The sequence below is a fragment of the Hippocampus zosterae genome, chromosome 11 (assembly GCF_025434085.1).
Source record: "Hippocampus zosterae strain Florida chromosome 11, ASM2543408v3, whole genome shotgun sequence".
NCBI classification, from domain to species: Eukaryota; Metazoa; Chordata; class Actinopteri; order Syngnathiformes; family Syngnathidae; genus Hippocampus; species Hippocampus zosterae.
The window spans coordinates 6,841,045-6,860,516 of NC_067461.1; the positions used below are offsets into that span (position 1 = coordinate 6,841,045).

The window sequence follows — 19,472 nt, forward strand, 5'->3', positions numbered from 1 at the left end:
CTCTCTTTACTGTGGCTGCCGTGTCAACTGGATGTAATGTGTCCACATGAATACAAGTAACTGTATGGACTGTATGTGCGGGCAGCAGGATGTGGACATATTTATTTGCTCAGGCGGGACAGCTGAGGTCGATGGGTTAAGTCGTTACATCTGCTCAGCGCCTCCTCCCCCATTCCCGTCCTGCTCCTCTTTTCTCCACATGTTGTTGTGTGCATCAGCTGGATGTTGGCTATCGTCATTCCTCTCACTGATATTTGAATGCAAAAGGGAGCCAACATATGTTGACAACATGCATTACATTACGGGCGCTACCAGCGCAATCTTAACGACATCAGAATCATTTGATTTATTGTCGGCAGAAATATGATGTCGTGCTTCGTGTGTCGGAGGTTGAGATGCGGTAAATGATTTTTTCACATATTTATATGAATGTGAATCATCATTCATTCTCAATCTATCCATTTATATTGAAATATATTTTATAGCTGAATATTTAGGGCATTTTAAATAATATTATTCAAGTAAACATTATTTTTAAGAGTATTTCGATTTTAAAAGTCCACTCAAGGGTGTGACAGAGCTTGCTTTTGCATGACATACAGAGCAGCAAGTGGAGTTAATGTTTTTTAATATTCAAATGTTTCTTCATAATGGCCATCACAGGTTATTTTGCATTTTTTATTATTATTTATTGATTTTTTTTAAACCTGAATATAAACGTGGTCAAGGAAGACTAAGCCCACTTTTGAGGTACAACTGTAAATAACGTGCATGTGGTGGCAATAAATCTTGTTTTATTTTTGATAAATTAGTAAAACTCACTTTATTGATATTTTTACTTTGCTCTTTGGGCATGTCCTGTATAAAATTATTTGGCAAAAAAAAGGAATTCCATCCATTTTGAAGGCTGTTACACTGCTGCGATCGGCTAATAGTGTGTGACATGTTTACAAGCAGAAAGACACAACTTCCTCAGCCGTGACTTGACTAATCGCTTAATAGAAAGTGCATGTTGTTTTTCCAGACAGGCAGACAATGAAAATCAGCCACTTTCACACCAAAGCGGAGGCGGAACTTTTCTTTTCCCACTCAGCGACTCTCTCTCTGTCTCTCTAGCTCATCGGGATGGTCACGCGAGGAGGCCCGAGCTAATGTTTCATTCAGCCTGCACAGCTGACAGCTTGTTGACCTTCTCTAAGAGCCCCTCCACATGTGCTGCGAGCTTCCAGTCTTACATAAGTGAACCGAGGCGGCGATGGGGTCCAATTGGCGCGCTGTTCGTTTGTGGAAGTGCAACTTCATTGGGGGAAACAGTGTGAAATGCCGCCAGATCCCGGTTTGCTTATGACAATCCCGGTTGTCATAAGCAAAGGTTATCTGTGTCTAATTACCGCATTTCCTCAAATAGAGTCGCTTTACTATTAATGCTCTTCTGTTAATTTTTTTTTTTTCCTCACGGCTGAGCCGTTTATTTTGTCTAAAGTGATGATGAATCCATTGATTAATTGGGGAATGGGATCTACTCGAGCGGAGGTCGCTATTGTTCAGTTGATGGGAGAAGCATGTGTTTTTCCGAGGTGATGAGGCATTTATTTCTGTAAATGCATGACACATTCAGCAATAATCTGAGGGATGGTGTCTACGGGAGCAGAGGCCACAGTTTGAGGATAGAATATCAAATGATATGGATACAACATATCATTTCCTGAGGGAAGAGGGGTAATTTTTTTTTCAAATGGACAATGCATGCAGCGATTCGTTGAGGCAAGAACACAGGCATTGATGTACATACGGTTCCGGTAATGTACATTCGCAGGATCCAGTAATAATTAGGGAAACGGTCTCTACAAGAGTCGATACCACTATTTGAGGATTTACTGTACGTTACATCAAATGTCCTGTACATAAGGTGTAATAAAACATGTAATCCTCAAGAATTAATTGTGTATTTGTTTAAATAGACAATTGCAACCAGTGATAACAGAGTCTGGAAGAGCAGAGAAAACTCAGTGCATTCAACATGCATCAATCAAACATGTTTGTTTATTTTGATACATTATGCATCCAGTTGGACATGGTGGGGACAAGAGTGGAGGCCACTATTTGAGGACATTAGGGATGTCCTGATAATTTTTTTATTTTTTTTGGCATCCACAAATCTTTCTGAGTCATCTGTCAGTGCCAATACCGAGTCTTGAAACCAATACCTCGGATCAGATACATTGACAATTTATTACGAAGAAAAAAGACAAACTTACTTCTTACTGAACTGCTTAACTTGACTGTATGTTCTTTAGAAATGTTAACTGATGGCAAAATGCTGTGTTTCTGTATGAAAACGCAAACGGTCACGGCAATGTCCTGTCTTTGCTAGGTTCTGTGTGAAAGGCAAAGAAATTACATCATGGCACAGCTGGAAGATCATAAGTTTGCTCTGACTGTAAATCCCTGTTCTACTCATGCTCCACTTGAAGACATAACTGCATGGTTATCCAGTAGTCCCAGTGTTTCATTCATTTAGGAGGCAGCAGTGCAGCTGACAAATGAATGGTTAAACCAAGGAGGGGGTAACAAACAGGTGGTCGGGTGACCCGTTAACAGTTGATTGACGATTGTCACTTCATCACTTACAAAGTGTGAAGACAACGCTAGAAATGTAGAATTCAGAATCCATGATAATTTTTTGATGTAATCTGGGGAAACATTTGATACGGCCATGCTTCCTTTCTACTGTGATTCCTGAAAATTAATACTTTGTGTTTTTATTTTTTAATTGACTATCCAGATTTTTTTTAAATAAGCCTTTTCACTTGCTTTTAGAGGGCTTTATGTGAAGAATTTTGTGGGGGGAAATTAATTTAATTGATTTTGTCATAAGGCTTTAATCAAACTGGGGAAGCATCTCAACTATGCGACTGTCCTCTTGGTGACACAGCAAAGGGTATATAATACTCTGTGTTTTTATTTTTAATACATTATCCAACATTTCTAAATAAACCAATTCACTTGGAGATTATTGGCTATTTTTCTTTGAATTTCCAGGAGGGAAATTAATTTAATCTATTTTGGGTTAAAACTGTAAAAGGTTATAGGATTTTTTTCACTTTTCAAAACCATAAAGGGAGTTAATACGTAGCATTTTTATTTTTAATAAATGTGTCCCAAAAATTCTAAATATTTTTGAAATGGTCACATTACAAGTTATTTTGGGAAGATTTTTTTTGGAGGGGGGCGTTAAATCTATTCATGAATAGGCAATTATATTGAACTTGGGAGACTGAGCAATGCTTAAAGTTAACAGTGATCAGCAAGTCAGTGCATCGTTTTTTCTGATTAATAAAAATGTACTCACACAAAAGCGTGGTAGACAAACGCCCACTCCCGGGGTCTCTCCAAGACGTTGTACAGGTAGTTCTGGAGCCAGCGATAGCGCGCGTTCCTCCTGCCGCCCTGTGCGCTGTACGCCAGCGGCTTGCCCAGCAGGCTGAGCCGGGCGCCCTGCTTCCTTCGGTCGGCGGCTCCGGGCGGCCCCAGCCCGTCCACGGCTCCGGTCCGAACCGCGTGGTTCATCGTCCTGTGGCCGAACTCCACATCCCTCGGGGGGAGATCCCGTGCCAGGCGCCCTGGGGAAGTCTTGAGCCAGATTCCGGAACCAACAACACCGGCACCACAACCACCGCCGCTCTCGTCGCCGCCGTGACCCTGCGGCATGGCATCACCGGCGCGGGCGTGGAGGGTGGCGGGAGACCGGTGGACATTCACAGGCGGGCGGTGGCTCCTTTGCTCCGGGGTGGCCGGGTTTTGGAGACTTTTTTCAAATGGACCAATGTACACTCGTCATCTTTTATGGTACCGAGGCTGTCCGGTCCAAACACTTGTGTGCAAGACGGTGGAAGAGTGGGGTTGTGAAGAAGTGGATCCATGGAGACATTTGTGGGGAAGGGGTGGAGGGTGGGTCGGTTGAGGGGCTCTCTCCCTCCCACTCGCCTTCTTTCTCACCAGCCCCCCCAAAGTGGCTAAAGTACTCATCTTAGCTAGAAGTCCAGAGTCTTAAAAAATATCTAAAGTAGTGATCTAACTAATTTACCTCTATAAAAAGAAATTGTACTTCGGTGTATACATAAAAATATTTTTACTGTAAGTGATACAATATCCATTTAGATAATTTATCCCAGTGGGTAAAAAAGAATTGGAGTCCTCTGTGGAAGTTGAAAAACTAACAAGCGCAAAGTATAGACACTGTGTGTTTTGAGATATCGGAAGTAAAAGTAACTCATCATCATAAACAAACTATTCAAATAAAGTACTGATACCTGAAAACTCTTAAATACGATAACGGAGTACTTGTATTTCGTTAATTCACACCTGTCTCATTTCTACTTTCACCACAACCGAAATGTGATGAAAAGTTGAAATAATAAATTATAAAATAAAGTGAGAATATTCTATCATGTTCCACCAAAACTGACATTTGACAGAACACTACAATGGTCACATTATATCATGTTAACATTTTAGAATGTGAAACGTATCAACAAATGCTAATACTGTATTACGCTTGTTCATGTTGGCGGGGATTACACTAAATTAATTAAACTGTTCGTTGTACACTACGAGGTCGTTTATAAAACATCATGCACCAATTTACAGACTCTCCCTGGCTTCGTGAAAGTGAAAGTTGGTCGGAAAACGATTTATTATTTTATTTCTAGGCTATAAAAACGACTTTGTGTTCTTTTTCTAAATCTGTTTCAATTCCATCTCACCTACTTCCGGCTTGGCGAGCTACCATGTGCTGACGTCATAGAGTTATCTACCCTGTTGATCCCCACCCCAAATATTTGATTAATGTTAGAATAATGATTCATTATTACGCGGAGTGAATAGTTGTGGTTGTTGACCTAAAGATTCATTTTTTCTTTTACCTTATCTGTTTTAATTTGTCCCCCAATTGGTGAGTCATCCACTTCCGACATTGCCGTTGCTGACCCCCAAAAAGCGAAGATATATCATGTCCATTGATGGCCATTGAACGCAATAAAAGTGTCTGAAATGGGGGGTGGGTCGTCACTGACTTTAAATCAAAATGACACATTTATTTAAATTGTCGGGCCCACTTCTCTCTTGTTTTTTCTTGTACTTTGAAACGATAAAGTTACGTCAACTGTTTATGATCCAACACTGACATCTTGTGTCTTAATAGTGATATTACATGGATAAAACCTTGGTTTCGGTGATAGATAGATAGATAGATAGATAGATAGATAGATAGATAGATAGATAGATAGATAGATAGATAGATAGATAGATAGATAGATAGATAGATAGATAGATAGATAGATAGATAGATAGATAGATAGATAGATAGATAGATAGATAGATAGATAGATAGATCAAACCGGATTTGTATGTGTGTCCTTTGACTGGTTTGTGCTTTTCGTAATTCTGTTGTTTGGATCCCCCAGGAATCAATTGGGAGGGGTGACAGAGAGAGAGAGAGAGAGAGAGAGAGAGAGAGAGAGAGAGAGAGAGAGAGAGAGAGAGAGAGAGAGAGAGAGAGAGAGAGAGAGAGAAGAGAGAGAGAGCGAGAGCGAGAGCGAAAGAGAGAGAGAGAGAGAGAGAGAGAGAGAGAGAGACAGAGAGAGAGAGCGAACAGTGTTCGGGATTATCATTAGACCTTTTCTGACCAGTGGATTGGGATTAAAGTAGAGCGCCAGTCCAATATGCGTGCGCAATTTCCTCCTTTGCGTGTGAACCCATTTCTAGGGACACCTGGCACGATTTGACACACATCCATCCATCCCAGATTTGGACCCGTGTGTTGAAATGGCCGACGTTCCGCAGCTCGTCAAAATCGGGATTTCTCTGAAGATGCTCCCCAACAATACCGCCGTCTACTTCAAATCCGACGGTGCCCGATTCGGACAAACTCGAACTATCAAGCTACTCACCGGCTCCAAATACAAAATCGAGGTGGTGATTAAACCCGGAGCGGTCGAGGCCACGTAGGTAGACCTCTATTTATGTTTTTATTTTAGGATTTATTCATTTTTGGGTCATTACTATTTTTGATCAAACTATGACAATTCAGTTTTATTACAAAATGATAAATTGTTTAGTGAAAGTGCACAAAAATCTGCGTTAGGCGTTCACATGTCACAATCCGTCTGATTTGTGAGCCGGCGTCAGTTTGACGCCACCATATGGAATGATGCATTCAGCGGAAACAGTTATTTCTGCAATTCATCATGAAGCGATACAATTAGCCGGTAAAACAGACCTAAGGGATATGGGAAATAATAAAAAAGGAGTATTGGCGTCATGTATCCAGCAAAACGGTCACACGAAGTAGTGTTGCTAATTTAAACCGGAAATAAGGTCTGGTTTTACCAGGCACCATTGAGGACCAAATTAAGAACTCTAAACGGTTTTTTTTTTGTGGTCTTCATGATGATGTGATGAATGTTGTGTTGGATTAATTAATGATTGTGCCTATTGCCTCCATAAGGATACATCACAGATATTTAAATTGCTCATGTGCCAGTTTGTCTAAAAGTAGGTCACATTCATGTAATGTTGCAAATGTCAGGCGGAATTTGGGGCACAGCTGTGTCATGAATCACTTGACCTGGCAGCAAAAATTCAAAGAAATCAAAAGGAGCATACCACTATCAGCTGCTAGTTGAAGTTCCGGGGCAGCCAAAACACGATCATGTCAAAATGAAATTGTCAACAGAGCTACGTTGGTTGAACAGATTAGCACTAGCTAACAGCGTTATCATGTTCTGAGCTAAATGTGTGTCATACGCCACATAGGGTCATTATAAATGTGTAAAAGATATACATTTTCCTGAGCTAAACTCATGGATCAAAGACTATACTCTCAAATATTTTTCAAAACTCTGTCTAAATCTGTTCATGAGCACCTCTCCTTTGCTGAGATAATCCAAAATGTCAAGATGATGAGAAGAAATTGTGGCTATTGTTAAGGTGTGCCCAGGGTGTGTTAACTCCCCACAATAAAAGGCCAATTTAAAATGTGAAGGCAGCCAATGGATGATAAATTGCACATTTTCAAGTTTTCATTTTATCATCCATCCATCTATTATGTGAAGGCAGCCAATGGAGTTAAAATGAAAACTTGAAAATGTGCAATTTATCATCCATCCAACTCTTATCTGAAGCACTGTGTACTGTGTACTGTGTAAAAACAAAAGACTGAAAATGTCTGTTTGACCTTCTCTCTTCTGCACGGATCTGCGTGACGCATCAACCAGTGTTCTTTTTCTTGGTTTGGCAGGTCGATGAGCTTGGGTGGAGTCACCTTCGCCCTGGAGAGGCAGTCCAAAGACCCTCAGTCGGTGGTCTACACCGGCTTGTATGACACTGAGGGCGTGACGCACACAAAGAGCGGCGAGAGGCAGCCCCTTCAGATCAGCATCCAGGTACACATCACATCAACTTTAAAGAGCAAGTTGTGTTGCATGATATATACATACATGATTAAAAAGATCTTGTCCTTTTAATTTGATGCATAATAAAATACCGCACCAGAGGAAAAGCAACCTTTTAGAGGCAGTAGGCATAATTTGTGAGGTCTCAATAGTTTGGAGTTGCACAGACGAAAGCTCGGGGTACATCATGGATGGGTCGCCGGCCAATTGCAGGACAAACAAAGCAATGTAAAGCATTTGTGTTTGTGTGCCACAGTTCAGCGAAGCGGGCACGTTTGAGACGGTGTGGCAGGTGAAATACTACAACTACAACAAGCGGGACCACTGCCAGTGGGGCAACAGCTTCAACAGTATCGAGTACGAGTGCAAACCCAATGACACACGTACGCTCATGTGGGTCAACAAAGAGACCTTCATTTGACGGAAAGAGACACACACTCATATATATAATTTCAAAATATTTACTTCTCAATTAAAAAAAAAACAGAGTTGAAATCAAGAATAATCTTAAGAAGTAATTTTTACATACATCCTTTTCGTATGTGACATTGTGAGCTTGGCAATCGGGGAATGGGAATGTGTGTGCCATGTGTGTGTTATTTTTTATGGATGGTGCCCGAGTAAAAAAAAAACAAAAACAAAGAAACAGTGAGGTTGTGAAAGACATGTTTGTATTGAAACAAAATGTTTTGTACACCCCTTTGAATAGTGTATATTTGCTTTGTGGACAGTTTTTGTATCATTATTTAACACCTGCTGATGACATGCTCTGCATTGTTTATCTCTACCTGTTCTACCTCTTTCAGTGACACTTTAAATATACATTGTCAAGTGTGTGAAGTCTTTACATCTTTTTTTTTATTATTAAATGTGTTGTGTTTTTGTCAAAATCGAATCTTTTGCTGTCACGTTGTGCCCGAAGCGATGGAATTATTGCTTCGTGCACAACAAAATAACTGAAAGTGGATCCCCGAAATAGCAGACACAGAAAGAAGTTTTGTCAGAGAACAAAGGAGTCTTTAATACGAACACAAAATACCCGACATGGAGAATAACAAAAAGCGCTGGTCAAAATAAGGACCAGGGATAAAATAAAAAGGACAACAGAAAACGCTTGCGGAAAAAAATAGCAAGGAGGGTTCGATTATGGTAGATAATGATACAAATTTCACTCGCAAGAGGAACAACGACGCGCAATAACAGCCACAAGGCTAAGAGGCAATGAATAATACAAGTAGGAATTGGGCGAGAGAATTTTGGCACGGCGTGGAATACTCCAGCAGTGAGTAGACTGCCAGAGCGTTCAAATAAAGGCTGAGCAATCACTCCCAAATGGGTGACAGGTGTGCAAGCGGCGGGCAGAAAGCCCGCCCCCTGCTGGCAAACACGGGACGTGACATTCACATTCAAATGGGAATTCTACATTTTTTGTGGGATATGATTTTGGAATTGAACTATGCAAGAATTAAAAAAAAAAACTAAAATGGATACTGCAGAAGAAACGATATTCACCTGAATGTGTGTGAGGGAGCATTTGTACATGGCGTTTGCCTTTCTGCACGGATTTGCATCATCTCTAAAGCCACTTAAAATTCAACTGAGGCTTTCTAAGGCCCAGTGACGATTTAACAGACAACCTTTCCCCTAATGACAGAGTAACTTAACTATGTCAGTGGATGAAACGCAGAACAGAATTAATCCATGTGTATGCACAGTGCAGCTTTTCGGGTGCACAAGCAAATGCTTGTTGGGAGGAGAACCATGCACCACGTTGTGAAATAAAAAAATCAAATTATAATAATATAAATAAACAATATAATATAAAAATTATTTGTAACGTTTCTTTTATATATACTGTATATATATATGCAAAGAGGCACCTGAGACGATCCAACACATAACTGCAGGGTGTCAGATGCTGGCAGGGAAAGCCTATATGAAACGCCATAACCAGGTGGCTGGCATAGTCTACCGAAACATCTGTGCGGAGTATGGACTGGAAACCCCAAGGTCAAAATGGGAAACACCTCCGAAGGTGGTGGAGAATGACAGAGCGAAGATCCTGTGGGACTTCCAGACCCAGACTGAAAAGATGGCAATGGCGAACCAATCAGATATCGTGATCATAGATAAAAGGGCATAAGAAAGCCGTTGTAGTGGATGTAGCGGTCCCAAGTGATGGAAACATCAGGAAGAAGGAACACGAGAAACTCGAGAAATACCAAGGGCTCAGAGAGGAGCTGGAGAGAGCCTGGAAGGTAAAGGTGACAGTCGTGCCTGTGGTGGTCGGAGCACTCGGGGCAGTGACCCCCAAACTAGATGAGTGGTTGCAACAGATCCCGGGAACAATGTCGGACATCTCAGTCCAGAAATGTGCAGTGCTGGGAACAGCAAGGATACTGCGCAGAACCCTCAAGCTTCCTGGCCTCTGGTAGAGGACCCGAGCTGAATGAGGGACGGACACCACCCGAGGCGTGAGATGAGGATTTATATATATATATATATATACATATGTGTTTGTGTGTACACAAACTGTATGTATGTATGTACAGTAGATATGTTTACTTACATTGTCTTACTTACATATATTAGGTCTTACTTACATATATATATAAATAAAAACGTTAAATGCCAGGAAATGGCTCAAACAAAGTTTATTGAAGAGAAATTTCACAGCTTCCCCCACATATAGTGCAATTGTCTGGATTTGTTCTTAAAGTGTTTACTGGAAGACAGCACAAAGTTGTCGTTTGTTTCTGTTCAGAAAATACGATAGAAAAGTTAAGTTAAAATCTTAATTGCATATTAAATATTTTTTTTTCTTCAAGATTGTCACGCCTCACCAAATATACAACATTTAAGAAACCAATCCTTTATCAAACACTTCAGTACGCTTGTTTTCTCTTTCTGGGGAAAAAAATGGACGTCATTAGCCAGTCTTCAGCCAGAGACTGTTACACCCGCGCTGCAAGAAGGAGAGATACCGACGCTCGTTCCTACCGACTGCTGTCAGGCTGATGAATAAATAAATAACAATCATAATATTCATTCATCTTCCGAACCGCTTGATCCTCACTAGGGTCGCGGGGGGTGCTGGAGCCGATCCCAGCTGTCTCTGGGCAGCAGGCGGGGGACACCCTGAATCGGTTGCCAGCCAATTGCAGGGCACACAGAGTAATAATAATAGTAATTAAATGATGTGAAGGAAAATTGTAAATGGTACTGCGATTTATCCATTTTGTGTTCATATTGCATTTAATTGAAAGATGTTTGTTGTTTTTTTTTCTCTTTCTTCTTTCTTCATACATTCTTGCTGCTGGAGGCTGTAAATTTCCCCAGTGTGGGACGAATAAAGGATATCTTATACTTATTAGAAACGCGTAACAGGGCTGACTCTGTGCTATGCATCGTCTTGAAACCTGACTGGAAGACCTCCAAGATGTTATGTTCATCCAATAAAAAATTCAACTGCATGTGCACCACTTTTTCCAGAATTTTGGAAATGAAAGGCAGTTTGGAAATGGGCCTGAAACTAGACAGCACATCTAGATTAAGACCCGTTTTTTTGTTGGACCACAGCATGTTTAAACTACACCAGAAGAGAGGCTGCTGTTGATGATATCCAAGACCGATAAGCCAACAGTGTGGGGCAAGAGAGTTGCAAGGGGAGCCAGATGGCTTCATCTTGGCAAACTACATCCTCCAAAAGCGTCAAGCATACAGTTTCAAGGTTCTGGGAGTGACTTTTGGAAAGTGGACAACTTAGATGAGCCAACTTTGGTCTCGGAGAGCAACAAACCCAAAACACTTGGACCAGTGCCCGCCTGGTGACAATTGCGTTTGCAGCATCTGGTCCGGCAAGCAAGACAAACCAGAAGCAGAAGCAGAAGCAGCAGAAAGAGCACCACTGAGATGAGTGACACACGTCTTCTTCCTGTCAGGAGAGAGAATGGTTCAACATTTCTTTCCTTGATTTGCAACATTTTACAGTAAATCCCAGCTCATTGTGGAATTGGAAACTTTGCAAGGGAATACAGGGTTATAAAAACACGTACATTAGGGTTTTCATAAAACTAAACATTTACCTTTTTGACAAAACACATGTTGGCTTTTTTTCCCTCACATAAACAGAAAACGTCAAAATTGTCTTTTTTAGACTACATAATGTATTATTACATATTAACGTTGAACTGTCCTTATTTTACCAAACATGTAAAATCGTAAATGGACTGCACTTATCTAACACTTTCTGGTGCCCAACGCGCCTTAGTGTAGCTTGTTAAAAACTAGAAATTATTATGGGGTTTTTTTGGGTTTTTTTTTTATTAGATTTTTCTCAAGACACAAAGTAAGCTTTGGTTCCAAAAACAGCCCTTTTTGAAAGACTGAAAATGGTCTCGGTTCATGAAAACAAGATAGTGAGCTTTGGCAAGAGGTCAAAAAAAACAAAAAAAAAACAAACGGAAGGTTTTTCATATGACTCCAGCGGCGTCTTTGTTTACGCAAACACATACAAAATGTTAGCTTTGTCTATTGCGTGTTTCGAAGGGCCGAACGCAGATGAAGTGCATTTGTGCAGTATGACTTGACTGCGTATCCGATGCAGGTGATGTCGACTTACCTGTCGAAGAAGGAATTGGGAAGATTTCAGTGCAGTTGACTGTGAATAGCAAATGAAAAACAGACGTCAGACCTTGTGCTTGTCCAATACTGTAATTCCTCAAAGAGTGGCTCTTCTCCAAAAATTTGCTACGCTCATTCCAGCTACAGGTGATTTGTACTTGCAGTATGTGTGCAACTGGAGAGGCACTGAATTGATCCGTGACGCTCAGTGGACTTCAATCTACAGGTGTTTTTTTTTTTTTGGGCCACCCCGATCGACAGTTGGCCGCTCCGCAGTGATGTTTGCGTTTCATGTTTTTTAAGAACGATGCTATTTATTTGCGATTGTTAATCTACCTTCAGTCTATCTTCATTTACGTGTATTCACGCAGCAGGGTTGTGTATTTCAGTTTCCGGGGAGCCACAGTCCGCCTCATGATCTTTAGGTGGTCACGCAACACTCTTGTGTTTTCATTCAATCAATGCCTCCGGCTACTATTTTACAAGAGGTGGAGTTATTGAACAAGAATGAAAATTAGGCTTACCCAGGCACTTGATGACGTGCACAGAGTCCTGAGGAGAACGAACAGCAGAAGTATATCTCTTAGCATTTTTGGTCTTCAGAAAAAAAAAATGTGGAGACCGTGTCGCTTGGTGTAACTGTTTTCCCACCTCTTTGGGGCAGTCTATGTTGCGTTGGATGTCCTCCATGCAAACGCTGAGATGAAGATATGCGTCATTCCACTGCTGGACCTCATTGGACTTATTGGCTTCTAAGTAGTTCGCCAACACGTCCAGGTCTTTCCCCTGAAAAGCACAGATGCGCGATCATTAACAAACCTGCTTTTTTGTTACTTTCTCTCGTCCACAAGCTCATTCACGTAGATTTTCATATGATGATACCATGTTCACATTATTTACAGAAATGGAATAATAAAATATGATATCCCTCACTATATCGCGCTTCATTTATTGCGGTTTCACTACGTCGCGTGTCAGTATTCAGTGACACAGTGCATCATTGCATCAAACACACTTCATGGTAGACTGGGAAAAAAAATTAAAAAATCCAAAACTGTCACGATTCGGTTTAGGGACCAACAGGTGGCACTGTAGAGCTCCCCTGGCAGCTGCACACCTGTTGGCCATAGGTAATCAGGCCTCTATAAAAGGACTCCTGCCCGCACACTCAGTGTCGGGTCATTGTTGCTTTTGCTACTGTCATGTTTGTTTGAGTCATGTTTTGGTTGCTGTTATGTTTTATCTTCAGTCATGATTTTTGTTTGCTACTTTGGACTTTGTTTGCTTAGGATTTAGTTTTCTGTGTTTTATCAATACAAATATTCAAATACACCCTGCTCCTCTCTCCTGCCTGCTTTTTGGGGTCCAACACCACCATGCAACGTGACAAAAACACCAAGTCCTGAAAACAACAATAACCCAAACAAACAAAAACCTATCACAGAAGTACAAAACCACGCGGCAGTAACACAACGGGCCGACCAAGACTGACAGAAGTCGGGAAACTAAATATAAGCAGACAGACGAGACAACAAGGAACACCTAGACAAGACACAAAAGGGTTGAGGCAGTTTGTTTGCCACAAGGCACCCAGATGACAAGAACGGGCGGAAAGAAAATTAAACGAAGAAGACAAAATTACATGAGGGAAAAAAATAAACTATGAAACAAAACCAAATGTAATCTCAACAAAAACAGAGGCATGACCGGTACTTGGTACACGGGCAGACGGAAGAGATACATATATGTCGTTAGAGCTGTATTAGCGCAGCGACAGAAAGAGAAGTGGCTAGCGAGACAACACACACACACACACTCACCCTGGTCCAGTCATAACGAGAGCAAGGCAACTCGTTCTCTCCGACAATTTTGTAGTGCGATCCCTCGGAGTCATGTGTGACAACACAGGTGGCATTGGTCGGGTGTCCATTGGTCAGTTGCACCAGAAGAAGAACTGGCAGGCAAGAGAATGGAACAATTAGACTCTGGAAGCCCAAATTACCGTAAGCTTAACCGTTAGGAAAAAACGGAATTTAGAACTACAGTGGACCAGTACATACATTGATTTGCATTCCAATATTATTGTTTTGTGCATGCAAATACTTGTTTTTCTACTTTTTCTACTTCTCTCCAAACTTTGCTGCTGTACATTTCAAATTTCTCCATTGTAAGACAAAAATGTTCATTCATTCATTCATCTTCCTAACCGCTTGATCCTCACTAGGGTCGCGGGGGGTGCTGGAGCCTATCCCAGCTGTCTCCGGGCAGTAGGCGGGGGACACCGTGAATCGGTTGCCAGCCAATCGCAGGCCACACAGAGACGAACAACCATCCACGCTCACGCTCACACCTAGGGACAATTTAGAGTGTTCAATCAGCCTTCCACGTATGTTTTTGGAATGTGGAAGGAAACCGGAGCACCCGGAGAAAACCCACGCAGGCCCGGAGAGAACATGCAAACTCCACACAGGGAGGCCGGAGCTGGAATCGAACCCGGTACCTCTGCACTGTGAAGCCGACGTGCTAACCACTGGACTACCGGGCCGCCCGACAAAAATGTTCTTATCTTAAAATATGATCTCTTACAACTCAGTATGGGAGCATTTGGAAATTCATTTCATCTGCTTAGATGGTGGGTGTGAGCCAAGAAGGCAGAGTAGGCTTTACGAATAGTTTGCCGTCAAATCCATTCAAAATTTCTACATGTTCATATACGTAGCTTCCATCTTGTCCTTCCCTTCCCTTCCAGGGCCTAGCCAATGTGGTGCCCTGAGTGAGATTTTATACGATGCCCATCTCCAGCAATGATTTATATACTGCTGTAGTGAGGTGGAGTCCTTGCACCTCCAAAATCCTCACTTTTCAGGAGACCACCAAAACTGCATGTTTGTTCAATCATTGACAGTGCACCTTTAAAAGGGAGAGAGCCATATTCACCAGTTTAAGTTGGTCAATATTTTATTAAATATATCTAATAACGGCGGCCCGGTAGTCCAGTGGTTAGCACGTCGGCTTCACAGTGCAGAGGTACCGGGTTCGATTCCAGCTCCGGCCTCCCTGTGTGGAGTTTGCATGTTCTCCCCGGGCCTGCGTGGGTTTTCTCCGGGTGCTCCGGCTTCCTCCCACATTCCAAAAATATGCATGGCAGGCTGATTGAACACTCTAAATTGTCCCTAGGTGTGAGTGTGAGTGCGAATGGTTGTTCGTCTCTGTGTGCCCTGCGATTGGCTGGCAACCGGTTCAGGGTGTCCCCCGCCTACTGCCCGAAGGCGGCTGGGATAGGCTCCAGCACCCCCCGCGACCCTAGTGAGGATCAAGCGGTTAGGAAGATGAATGAATATCTAATAACAATGATGATCATCATCATCATAATAGCACCCACGTGTGGCAAGGCCAACAATTGTGTTCAGCTTGGTGTCGATTCTTCACAACAAGAAAAACAATCTAATATGTCTGTTTGAAAAAAAGGCCAAACGTCAAGGGTTGGGGCGACCAGTACTTCGGCAAGGCTGTATTTGTATACAGTTTCATTATTACTTAACCCTTTCATGCACCAACAATGACAACCAGTAAACTGATAAGATGTTCGCTGTCGTAACCGCTGAGCCGAAAAGGGTTAAAGCAAAGAGGGGCATACACGGAGTATGATCTCTCCAGCCAATTCTATAAGGCAGGGGTGGGCAATTATTTTTTGCATAGGGCCACATGAGAACCAGAAAATATTATGGAGGACCGGATCAAAAGGGTGAACTAAATTCAACATAATATTAATTGGATTTCTTTATTTAAAAAGCAGTATTTTGCATTTTTTGGCACGTTTTTCAGACTTTTAGAGTACATTATTCCGTCATATCGAACGGGATTTGCTTGACTTGGCGCTACTGTGGGCTTCCGTATCGTCTACCCGAAATGCAGCGGAAAGAGAAAGAGAAAAGTAGTGATGGGAATTCCGGCTCCTTTTAGAGAGCCGGCTCTTTTGGATCGGCTCCCTAAAAAGAGCTCCCAAATGGCTCCTCATTTTTTTTGTTGCTTAAATTAATTTAATACAAAAATACGTAATATTATGTGTAAAATGAAGTACTAATGCAACAAATAGACATTATATCAAATATTTATTATTTATATGACTTTATTTATATTCTACAAATAAAGAATATAAATAGTGCTACAAAAATAAAAACAAAGTACAAAGACCCATCTCAAAACAAGGTCGTCAAAAAGTTCCAATCTCTGAATGTGTATATTTATAAGCTTTTAACCATTTACTGTAAAACAACATAAGTAAGCTTTGAATACCACACAACAAATTATAAATTAAAATCTGTAAAACAAAAAGAAAAAAAGCAGCATCCAGGTAAAGGTTTTAGCTTGTCTTTAGCGAAGATTGGCATTTAGAAAAACCAAGTGCCTCAGCTTTGAGGGTTTGATCCTCTTTCTCCTCTCTGTTAATATTTGCCCGGGTTTAGAGAAGATTCTCTCTGAGGGGACAGATGTTGCGACAACACACAGCCAACACAAAATGGATGAAAATCCCTTGCAATCATTTTACCCAGTTCCTCATCAATTGTGTTCTGTTTTGCTGGTTTTATAGCTTTTTGCATAAAGTGGCTCATAGAGCTCTGGGTTGTACATCTAGGCAGTTGTGACATTGCAGCAGCAGCAACAGTTGCAGACACACTAGCACCTTCATTAATAGCTGGTTCCCTTGCTAGTCTTTTCTCTTCAAATTGTACTGATGGGTGGACTTTTCTGATGTGCCTGTGCAGGTTATTTGTGGAGCCAGATCTATGGGATATTTTAACCTTGCACAGTCTACACGCTGCCTTTGAACTATCAATTAAATTGAAATGAGTCCATATTTCACTGCGTTTCCTATCCATTTCCTCACCTTTCCACTTTCCACCGTGTTTTTTTCACTAACTAGCTCTCTCGTCTCCTCGTCTGTCTTGTTCGCGTGCTGCTCAGTGTGCTGCTGTGTGCGTCTCTTATCTAACCCCTCCCTTCTCTAAACTGCAGCGCGTGTGTGCGTGCGTACGTGTGTAACCCTCCCCTTCCGGCTCCCCAATAAGGAGTAAGTAAGTAATTCAACTGGAATTAGAAGTATGGTGTCGATTTTTGCACCATTGCCACCCGATGGCCATTTTTTTTGCTATTTAACATTGCCGTCAGGTTTCATCCAGTGGTGACCAGTTGCATCAGCTCTTGTGGTGACTTTCACGTGTATGGGCGGGTCGCACAAATCATACGGATTCTGAAAATTTCCCGTGATTAGACATTAACCAGACATTGTATTATGGAGATCTACAATAAATATCATTGAAAATTTCGTGTTTTTTTCTGTGCCGTTATTTTGACATAAAATGCTTTGATATGTTATAAGGATTTTTTGCTCTTTATACGGATTTTTTTGGTAGTTTATACAGGTTGGCGTTCCGAAAAGTTGACAGGTATGACCCTCCACCATGAAAAAACGTGATTGTAAATGGCACTGCGACTTATCCATTTTATATTTATATTACACTTAATTGAACGGTGTTTGTTTTTTCCCTTCTCTATAGAGTAAAACAAGAAGGGGCACGTTTCAAACACTATTGGAATACAAACATGATGACCAAAAATAGTTAGTGACCGAAACATGAATTTTTTTACGGCGCATGTCAAGATGATTCTGAATCAAGAGGGACTTACGGAGGAAAATGGTCGGCATCGCCATCGCTTCAACTGGAATTAGAAGTATGGGTTTTATCACCGATATCCCACTTTTTTTGAATGCTGCGTTTAAAAACCACACGGACACGCTGTTCTTCCCAACTGACCGCTTGTTCCTGAAACGCGCGTGTCGTCACCAGTACATGTGTCGTTCGCGAACGAGCCGGCTCCGGGAGCCGGCTCTTTGAAGGGAACGATGGGATCCGGCTCCCAATGAGGTGGGAGCCGGAAGGGGAGGGTTACACGCGCGCACACACACACACACGCGCGCTGCAGTTAAGAGAAGGCTCTAGGGCAGGGGTGTCCAAACTTTTTGCCAAGGGGGCCAGATTTTATGTGGTAAAATGTCGGGGGGCCGACCTTGGCTGACATTCTTTACATTGAACAACAATATTGTTCAACAAATTTTAGTAAGCCAATCTGTTTCACATTTCCATTTTTATTTTAATTTCAACAATCTTAAGAATTTCTTTGCGATTGGCTGGCAACCGATTCAGGGTGTCCCCCACCTAATGCCCGAAGACAGCTGGGATAGCCTCCAGCACCGCCCGCGACCCTAGTGAGGATCAAGGGGCTCGGAAGATGAATGAATGAATGAATAAGAATTTCTTTTGGTTCATTTGAAACAGGTATATCACATACAACTGCTTATTCACGTGACTTTTTCTTAAACAGAAGTCTCCTGAGTGCAAATTGATTGATTTGAAACATAAAATGTATCACCATGACTTTTCAATAGTCACAAAACCGTTGACTCGAACAACAGGGAAATGAACAAGCAATACACATATCCACAACTGCAAGGATCATTTGAAATATGACATATCAGTCAATATAAACACGGAGTGATGTCTTATTAACTCGTGAGTGATGCCCTCTAGTGTCTAAATGCTATTACTCATTTAGTGAATGCTATTACTCATTTAGCCACTAGAGGGAAGCAGTACTCTATGAAACATCACTCACCAGTCTACGAGACCTCAGTCAATGCAACACGTGTTCCATTGCGCCCAACCTGCGGGCCAGACGGCACTGATTTTATGACGGGGGGCCGAGGGCCGGATGAAATACGACCGCGGGCCGGATTTGGCCCGCGGGCCGGACTTTGGACACGCCTGCTCTAGGGGTTAGAGACACACACACAGCAGCACACTGTTGACATTAACCAGACATTGTATTATGGAGATCTACAATAAATATCATTGAAAATTTCATGTTTTTTTCTGTGACGTTATTTTGACATAAAATGCTTTGATATGTTATAAGGATTTTTTGCTCTTTATACGGATTTGTTGGTAGTTTATACAGGTTGGCGTTCCGAAAAGTTGACCCTCCACCATGAAAAAACGTGATTGTAAATAGCACTGCGACTTATCCATTTTATATTTATATTACACTTAATTGAACGGTGTTTGTTTTTTCCCTTCTCTATAGAGTAAAACAAGAAGGGGCACGTTTCAAACACTATTGGAATACAAACATGATGACCAAAAATAGTTAGTCACCGAAACAGCTTTCTGACATTTTTACGGCGCATGCAAATCCATCCATATCACCTGAATTAATGCATACATTGATTTCTAATCAAGAGGGACTTACGGAGGAAAATGGACCGCATCGCCATCGCTTCAACTGGAATTAGAAGTATGGATTTTATCACCGATATCCCACTTGTTGAACGCTGCG

General features: G+C 41.6%; 3 protein-coding genes across 7 annotated transcripts in view; 1 reads left to right on the top strand and 2 right to left on the bottom strand.

The window, feature by feature from the left end:
- kcnq5a (potassium voltage-gated channel, KQT-like subfamily, member 5a) overlaps nt 1–4,894 on the bottom strand; it is a 53,091-nt gene extending 48,197 nt beyond the window's left edge. For 2 of the 5 annotated variants that reach the window (XM_052080158.1, XM_052080155.1), the window contains exon 1: nt 3,353–4,894. In XM_052080158.1, coding sequence (XP_051936118.1) covers nt 3,353–3,711 — 359 coding nt within the window. In that variant the 5' untranslated portion in view covers nt 3,712–4,894. The remainder of the gene's footprint in view (nt 1–3,352) is intronic. The other 3 variants (XM_052080157.1, XM_052080156.1, XM_052080159.1) reach the window with 3 other exon arrangements.
- pno1 (partner of NOB1 homolog) overlaps nt 1–19,472 on the bottom strand; it is a 139,477-nt gene that overhangs the window by 104,204 nt on the left and 15,801 nt on the right. The window lies entirely within an intron of this gene.
- LOC127610278 (CB1 cannabinoid receptor-interacting protein 1-like) lies at nt 5,623–7,949 on the top strand. Its single transcript, XM_052080232.1, has 3 exons — nt 5,623–6,005; nt 7,301–7,445; nt 7,711–7,949. The coding sequence occupies exons 1-3, from the start codon at nt 5,827–5,829 to the stop codon at nt 7,873–7,875; spliced, it is 489 nt and encodes a 162-aa protein (XP_051936192.1). The 5' UTR covers nt 5,623–5,826; the 3' UTR covers nt 7,876–7,949.